The sequence below is a fragment of the Cydia amplana genome, chromosome 12 (assembly GCF_948474715.1).
Source record: "Cydia amplana chromosome 12, ilCydAmpl1.1, whole genome shotgun sequence".
Classification (NCBI taxonomy): Eukaryota; Metazoa; Arthropoda; class Insecta; order Lepidoptera; family Tortricidae; genus Cydia; species Cydia amplana.
The window spans coordinates 14,286,607-14,295,738 of NC_086080.1; the positions used below are offsets into that span (position 1 = coordinate 14,286,607).

The 9,132-nt window shown below is 36.5% G+C and overlaps 1 protein-coding gene across 1 annotated transcript; it reads right to left on the reverse strand.

Moving 5' to 3' along the window:
- Nucleotides 1–4,553: 4,553 nt before the first annotated feature.
- On the reverse strand, nt 4,554–9,132 carry LOC134652628 (uncharacterized). Its single transcript, XM_063507789.1, has 5 exons — nt 8,829–9,132; nt 6,679–7,580; nt 5,989–6,162; nt 5,652–5,799; nt 4,554–4,726 (listed from the first exon to the last, which is right to left on the reverse strand). The coding sequence occupies exons 1-5, from the start codon at nt 8,881–8,883 to the stop codon at nt 4,554–4,556; spliced, it is 1,452 nt and encodes a 483-aa protein (XP_063363859.1). The 5' UTR covers nt 8,884–9,132.

The following is a 9,132-nucleotide window of genomic DNA, read 5'->3' on the forward strand; positions in this document are numbered from 1 at the left end:
TTCACTTTATTAACCTTTTAATCACAGCCTCAAATGGTCTGCATAATGAATGAACGAACAAAATGAATTAATTAACATTCCAACACGGCCCCATGCCCTTTATATCCCAATACAAATTACTAATAGGTACTAGGTAGGTGCCTACGTAACATTATTGAATTTCGACGGAAACATCTCTGTTCATACGTTCGGTTCAATAATGTAAACCCACCGGCTATATTAATTTACTTTTGTGCTGAAACTGCGAACTGTAAACAAATTGAGCTACTACACTACACTGCTACAACTGACAATGTGTAAACTTTATTTCAAACACATAAGTTTCATCTATGCGAAAGTGGACGACGGCGCGAAATCACCTACCTATCCAAACAAACGTAGTCCTGATTTTTCTCTGTGGATATTATAACATTATTGGAAACATTTTGGCACAATTTGATGCACATCAACCACAGATATGCCCCTTCATTTGAATTTTTCGAATTATTAATTATTGTAAGTGTAAGGCCTGAGTAGCACGCCCCGCCCCGCTGCACGCCCAACTCGAGCGTCCACTCAGGCCTTACACTAAGAGTTGGAGCATTTCAATTTTTCTATGGTATTTGTTTTTCACTCTCAATTTTTATATCGATCGAAAAATCGAAAGTCAAACGATTTCTTTTTATACTTACATCAAATTACATACGTAAAAATATTTTCAGTAATCGATAATATTTAAAGAGAAAAATGAGGACTAAGTATTGTGTGAAGCGGTGTGTTGCTGTCCGTACACCGCTAGTGAAATCAACGCAAATCAGCTCCTACTATAAACTACGTCTAGTACAATTTGAACTTGACATTCATAAGAACTGTGTATGATCGGGGGTCACAATAATACTGGTACGTAGACACAACGTCCGGTCCGGATGTAGAGCTAAGAGAAATTCAATTTGTTTCAATGGCAGTGCGTGACATATATGGTAAATTGTCCACTTTATTCAAAGTGTCATAGTTACTGATGTGCCTAAGGAAACTTTCCAAAATTGCGAAATGTTTCGGAAATTTAACGTAGGAAAATATCGGAAAATTTCTTACATTTTTGTATGAGAATTGAAACTTTCCAATTTTAAATTTAAATTTCCCATATATTTCCTAGTGAAAGTTTCATGAAATTTCCGAGAATTTATAGAATTTTATGGAAATTTTCCGCAACTTGCATATCTGTAGTCATCGTTGACTTTTTCTATTTAAATTATTTCATAGACAGCTGAAGCATCTACATATACCAATAGTTAATTATAACGTAAAATGTTTGGTAGAGTCTGTTCGGAAAGAGAAGGGTCGTGAAATGTATTGGGCCCCATAAATTCCACGATTCTTCTCTTTCCGCACAGACTCTAATTGTTGTGCCCCACCAGTCTCGATTTTCATTGATATAAAATTCACTGTCACTCCCTTAAGGCATACAAAAATCCCATTCGGGCTTCCTATTATTTTTACATTTTTTACGCTGCCGCGTGAGTGCGGTTACCCAGACGTTTTTGCTTCGTAAACAGTACCTACATTAACGGCTTTGGAATAGCTGTGTGGCCGATCATATATCTTACCAAATATAGTGACTATTTCACATAACAATATTTGCAATATCGCGACCCGTCAAAAGCAACGCGGAGTAGCAGCACTGCACACCGCGTCACGCACTAACGCCACTCCTTTGCAATGTCAGCCCCAAATGACGAACGTACGCGCTGCGTTCAGCACACAGACATCAAAGGGGTGTTGTTTGATTTTCCGTGTCGCGTTACATTTTAATAATGAACTTTTTATTAAAGTTGGGTCCGAGCCAGTGCTGAAATAGAGCTGTGTAAAAATAACTTTAAAGTAAATTAAAAAATCTAGATTTTTAGGGTTGGCAACCTCTGGGATTGCAGACGTCCATGGGCTACGGTGACTGCTTACCATGGGCAGGCAGGGTGCGCAGTATGCTTGTTTGCCACCGACGTGTCAAAAAAATCTGACCTAAATAAACATGAAAGGAGCCCTCAATTTTAGTTTAAATTGTGATAGTATTGTAGGTACCTATGCATGCATATAATGGTATTTAAGTTTCTAAGTTTTTAGGCCTTTGTTGCATAAAAAGAAATGATAAAATTATATTTGATTTTCATTTGATTGGTTGAATTTAGGTCAATACTCGGAGGGTCAATAGGTGCCTATAGTTCGTTTTTTTAGCATTAGAAAAAGTCTACGCGATCTTGACGTGTCTTTTAATTGAAAAACGCTTTTTAAAAATCAGTAACTATTACTTATGAAAGCAAAATAATGTAAATAATCGTATATGATTCATAATTGTTACATATTTGCCGTGACTTATTTTCAAAAGCGTTTTTCAATAAAAAGACACGTCAAGATCGTGTAGTCTTTTTCTAATGCTAAAAAAACGAACTATAAAGCAAATAAAAATAAAGCCAAATACCCTTTTCTATCAGTGAGTGGGCGAGGGCAAAAGCGGTCTTCACAACGTGATCGTAGCGACAAAGGTGATCTCAAGCCTTAATGGAGCTGTCATTACCGATACCGGTTAGAAAGGTTAGTCTATCGTGCACTTGTTACACGCAGACATTGTTTAATAAAGTTAAAGTATAGAGACATAAGACGTTGTGAAAGGCTTTGATAATCCTCGCACAAAGAGTACAATGTAATAACCTCTTCTTATTGGCAGGTTTATAATTAGTTATTAGAAGACGTTTTATATTGGCATTTACCGCGCATTATAAGAACATGACATGATAAGGCGCTAGTTTTTTCCTAAAGACCAGAGGTATGTAGGAGTGTACCTACACACTCCTTTTTCCTCGCGTTATCCCGGCATTTGCCACGGCTCATGGGAGCCTGGGGTCCGCTTGACAACTAATCCCAAGAATTGACGTAGGCTCTATAGTTTTTACGAAAGCGGCTGCCATCTGACCTTCCAACCCAGAGGGGAAAACTAGGCCTTATTGGGATTAGTCCGGTTTCCTCACGATGTTTTCCTTCACCGAAAAGCGACTGGTAAATATCAAATCATATATCGTACATAAGTTCCGAAAAACTCATTGGTACGAGCCGGGGTTTGAACCCGCGACCTCCGGATTTAAAGTCGCACGCTCTTACCGCTAGGCCACCAGCGCATAGGTAGGTAGGTACACTCACCTTCAATAATATGTTACACAACGTAGACCGCAAAAATATCTGACACGAGCTTATTTATCTACAACACAAGTCGTGCCTTTTGAGCTTACTGTGGGACTGGCTCGATTTGTGTATGATTGTCCACAATATTTATTTATTTATCTATACATATAGCGTATTGCCTCTTTATCGTACATAGTATTTGATAGTATATAAAGATAATGTTGCCTATAAAAGTACTTTGTCCATTTCTATATTATTCCTGATACCAATTAATTACTACGTTACTTGATGCGTGCCGAATTTCGAAACGTTTTGTTTACGTCACTCACAGGTTTCCCAAATCCACGCGATCTACATAACACTTCGCTTAAATTTTCATTAACTAGTTTAAATGGACGTCGATGCAAATTGCAACGAGGGTGATTGACACGAAATGTACATGCGAAGGGATATTGATAGGTTTACTTCTAACAAAAACACAAATTTACAGTAGTAGCGATTGGTCAATCTAATTTAAAACATAACGAACCATTTTTGTCCGTGAAGAGTAAAAAAAGGTAAGCTCACTTTCGACCATTTAGGAAATAAGCCCTCTCAATACATTTTAGAAAAAGATTACTTCTGTAAACAATACAATAAAATTTAACGACTTTGTTACAGTCGAGTCGAGTTCATAAATATGTATACATTTCTTCACCTTAATCCATTGCAATAAGGTGAAAAAATTTAGACATATTTACGAACTCGACTGTACATATATATATTCCTGTCTTAGCGTACAATGCAGGCAGTCAAGTGAGTCAAATGCACTGTCTAAGAAAACTTTTGCTCAATCGCGGAAACTACGGAGGGTATTAAAGAAGCCTCCAGACCACCAACTATGCTTTGCAAATAAATACGAACTGGGATCACATGTACCGCAAACATTCATAGCTTTCACGAATTTCTGTCATCTGAGATTTGAGTAATAGACGGCGACGTATGATATAATCGAAATATGAAATGAATAGGTAATTGATATACAGTATATCGTGGATAAGACGAGTAATGTCAATACTTTTCAACATTATAGTCCAAGTAGTAGTAATCACAACACAGGTTTACATAAAATGTACTGAAATGTAGGTACAAAGTCCTGCTTCGGAGAATATAGGTAGGTAAATTTCCACTATCCTCTTAACCACACACGATGCATGCAGTATTTATGTCCTTATTCTGCCAGCTTTGATGATGATGACGATCCTTTCTGCCGATTTCGGCCATGGCGACCACTTCGTCTCCTAGTTAGCTCGGCGCTCTTGCGCCCCAAGATGGCTGACGTAGCCGATCTTCGAGGTGAACCGCACATTGAGGGCATGTGAGGACACCAGCCCCGTAGTGGTAATGGATGGCAGCAGGCTTTACTTCCCTTGCAAATGTGCGGGAAACTGGCCCAAGTTGCGCATCACGAAATGGATCTTTCCCTTCTTCTGGATCCGACCCATCTTCTGCAGGATCCGGATCAGTGGGAACATATACATCATGTTCATTATCTTGTACCCGCCGCAGAAAATGAAACCCATTTCTTCTATTTCTAGAAATCGAAAGAGGACTTGTAAGTTTTCAAATTATTTGTTAAATATTTTGATTAAAGAAAAAGGGACCAAGCTCTCCAATTGCGGAGTCCAGATCAACTTTTGTGGCTTTTTGTGGCTTGGTCACTTTTTCTTTATAGTATATGTGACTATCCTACATCCTTCCTCGGACCTCTATCTCGTTTTAAGCGTAAACCGGTAACATATTGATAAACAGATAGACAACGAGTTACTTTCGTATTTTATAATATTCATTAGGGATATACAATACCTATGTTATTAACATAATGTTAGAGGCACATTATTAATTTAATCGAAAGATCTAATTTCATGGAACAATTATAATATTATTCGGTGTTTGGACATGGTTTTAGTATGTCCATAACCAGATATCCCAAAATTTACGCATTACTTAAATTCGCTGTACGAGTACAGAGAACTCACCTGAATTTGACAACTTTCCGTGCAGTGTTTAGTACGCATCGCCACATCGTCGGAATGCTGATGACCTAAGTTCATCTATCTTATCTACTTTAAAACTTACACAATTGTATACCTTGTCCTCATGCAATGAGTATCACAATTGAATGACGATTCAAGGCACATATGGCTGATTAACGTAGTGCGCCGGAATGCTTTGTAAACTTTGCTAGCGCCCTACTCGATTTAATTTCGATTTAAATACTTAACTGCTGCCAAACAAACTCATCTATCAGCTTTACGATGTTACGTTAAAATTATTGTCCAACTGAAATTTTCGGCAGATTTTAACATAAAAATTATATTTCGGCCCAAGGTTCGATTACTGCCAAAAAAGCTTTCAAACCTTTTGGCCGCGCCGAAACTGTATATTTCAGTAGTGTCTGACCGAAGTTTCGGTTTCGATTTCGGCATAAAAATCTTGCGTATAAATGATTATTATACCTGTTAGGTTATTGCCCTTGTAGCCTGCCCAATACATGTGGCACTTGGCCTTGTCCATGTAGCAGTGGTTTTTGTAAAACAGGAACGGAGTTTGCTTCTTGCTGTCGATCCGACCGCCACACACGGGCCTGTAGAAGTCCGGACATTTCTGCAAAGAAACAGGTACATCTGATATCACACACTGATGACAAGAAAATGTAATTAAGGGATAAAACCCAAGTTGCTGGACATTGCAATGGAAGACATTCGTAACTTCAAAATACATATCGTAAAATTAGCTTATTTTGCTCCCCTATGAAATATGAATATTTAATTATATTCCAATTCGGTAAATTACCTTGGGACATCTGTGGAAACAATACTTGACCAACGGCTGATAATCGTAGTATATTTCATCAGGCAAGTCGTCAATGGGTGTGAAGTTCGCCGGCCTGAACATTCTCGGCGCGAATACGTTTATTGGTCCCGTGTATTTAACTTGCATCCTGCGTGTATTCTCGTTTTCTAGTTGCTGAAATAAATTAGTATATGAACGGCATTGCGTTGATTAAGGTGCGGTGAGTTCAAGCGAAGGCTGGCTTAACCTACTGCCCTAACAATTGAAAACTTTGGCATATCATTATTAATATCATTTCGAACATCGAACGTCTGAGATAGTAGGTACCTACTTGCGTTTAGTAGCAAATGCAGTAACTCAGACTAAACACTAATCAATATGTAAACAGGACTTAAGGCAAGTGTACACGCTGGTAGGGGCATATTAGATAAAAATAAGATACGAATTAGAATACCGGTGTATTGAGAAAGTTACTTAATTTAGGCTAATAGGAATGCACCCTTGAAATTAACGGAGTTTGAAAAAAACACAAATTAAATTGAAATAGTTTTCGATTTCAGACAAATGAAGAATATAAAATGTTGTCAACTACGGTGTTGAAAAACGGTTAGCAGTCTTAGCGTTCACTTTTACTGCTAAGTCCCAAGTTTTTGGTAGACAATGAAAAATAACTAAAACAAAGAAAAATACCTCTAATTGTATACCAGTTGTATGAGATGCAGCGAAGAATTTGTCTACCGTTCGGTTGATATTATCATTTATATTAAACGTTGAAACCACCAAATTTCTTGGTATCGAATTTTCTTCATCAAAGTTTTCGACCTTATAACGTTTTTCATTTTCTAAAGTTGTTGTTTCTAAATCTTCTGCTTGTTCAGCTTCTTCTAACAATTGTGTATTGTTTTCTACTTCTTCTATAACATCATCAAATTTTAGAATATCTTCCTCGCTTCCGTCTTTTTCTGTAAAGTCATTATCTCGAGCACAAAGAAAATCATCAGTGACACTAAAGTTTACTTGTTTCTCACAGTTATACTGTAACATGTGACACGTGTCATTAAACGATCTAATTATAAAACGTTCAGCTTCTGTCCTTATAGCACAAATTACTCTATCATCAGAAATACATTCATGTTGAATACATGTTTGATTTTCTAAATCTGGTTTGTCTGTCTCGATCATTTCTATATCTTCTGTTTCAACGGGTTCTGTCGATATCTTTTCATTTGATGTTTGATAGCTTTTATCTTCAACACAAATGTAGTCATGGGTTTCGGTAAAATTTACATTATTTTCACAATTGTACTGAAACATATGACATTTGTCATGAAACCATTTGATGAAGAACCGTGCTCCTTCGGCTCTTATCCCACAAATAGGTTCGGCTTTAGCAGTACAATCACACTGAATGCAAGTCGAATGTTCAGAAATATCAGTTGTGCCCGATACATCTAATGCTGTATTTGTACTCAAAGAATAATCTTCGATTTGTGATTCATGTTTCTCAGTAATATTTTGTATTACGTTGTTATTTCGTCTAGCGTCCAGCGATAAAGCTTGGTTACAGTACTCCATGCTGATAGATCTAAAACCTGTAAAAGAAAAATGATCTAAAATATATAGTCATAAAAATCAGGTCTGCTGAAATTAATACTACAACCTACTTACTAGGTAAATTCTGGAACATATTTAATGTTTACTTCGTTTGCAACAAAAACACAGGTTTCAAATAAAATTACTTAAACTTCGTCCTAATATAAATACATTTCCAATAATGTAATATCAGATTCGATTCCATAAAAAGCCTTTATTCGCTAGTAAAAAACATCTTTAAGGAAAAAACAATTCCATTATTATCTTCTTAATTGGTACTCAAGAGAAGCATTAAGCCAAAATAAAGGTAACGAGTGGCTAATTAGAAACAAAATAAATCCTACAAGGCGTTGTCTTCATTTCTCACTCATTTGCTTACCTTTATATTTAGGCAGCTACCTAGGTACCTTATAACTTAGACTTAAGCAAAGTAGTGATGTTATTATGAGGGGACATAAAGCCCCTAAGAGCATGTACATTTCTAGTCCGATCCAATATCTGATGTAGGATATGACATAACAACGATATAACAATAAAGTAAAATTTAAATAAAGAGCCTTTTCTATATTTATTATTTATCAATTTAATTGATAATAACTGTCCAAAATAAAGTGTCAATAACAAACATACATACAATAAAAATATCAATCTTTGGAGGTGTCTAACTCGGCCATTTTTTATTTTAGAGAAAAGTTTTTCCAATAAAAGATGCTTATTTTGACGTGATATACACATTACAATCATTTAAAAATAGTGTCATAATGACACCACTTTGTCAAAAAAAAATCTAAGTCCCAGCCCCCCCTTTGCTACAGTCCAACCCATCCGACATCAAATATTGGATCGGATAATGTCCGTATTGACCATAGCGCCATGTCCGTACCTATTATAAAACTCAAAAACTCGAATGTGTCCCAGCTAGTGTACAAGTAAAACGATCCCGTAAATAGGTACTGATGCGCTGTCGGAATGATTCCTATAAATTGTGAAATTTCCACATTTAAAAAATGCAGAAACTTCTCATATTTTTGTATGAGGATAGAAATTTTCCGTTCCAGAATGAAAGTTTCCGTAATTTAAAATTTAAGTTACTTGAAATTTCCGATTACTTTTCCAATTTATTTGCAACTTTCCCCAACTTGCACCCCTGTATCCGTAAATATAGTTGAGGTCACTTATTAGGTTTCTTTCTACACAACTAGATGGGACACTTCTTGGATTTTTTGCCTATATTTTTCTGTAGGTACCTTTCATTCCCGTTTCACACTCAAATTTCTGCATCGCACATTTGTCCTCGAACATTTTAAAAGAAACTTCCTTAGCCTCACCAGTACGGACACCACACACGTTTACATTATTATGGTCACAAGCAATGTTCGCGCAATCTTGCTCGTTAGCGTAATTTATTTTAGGCAAAATTAAAAGCAGCCAAAACCACATTACCACATTATAAACGATAGCAATTTAATAACAACAGTATGAATATGAAATAATAAAAACACGCGAATATTGCAACACGATAAGTTTCCAGTAGGTTGGTACCGTAAAAAA

Bases quoted from the DNA above. Each gene is read 5' to 3' on its own strand.
- LOC134652628 (XM_063507789.1), bottom strand. From the start codon at position 8,883: ATGTTCGAGGACAAATGTGCGATGCAGAAATTTGAGTGTGAAACGGGA. The intron at 6,163-6,678 runs GTATTTTTCTTT...AATTTATTTCAG, and splicing joins CAACTGGTATACAATTAGAG to CAACTAGAAAACGAGAATAC. The intron at 4,727-5,651 runs GTATAATAATCA...TTCGATTTCTAG, and splicing joins CAAGGGCAATAACCTAACAG to AAATAGAAGAAATGGGTTTC.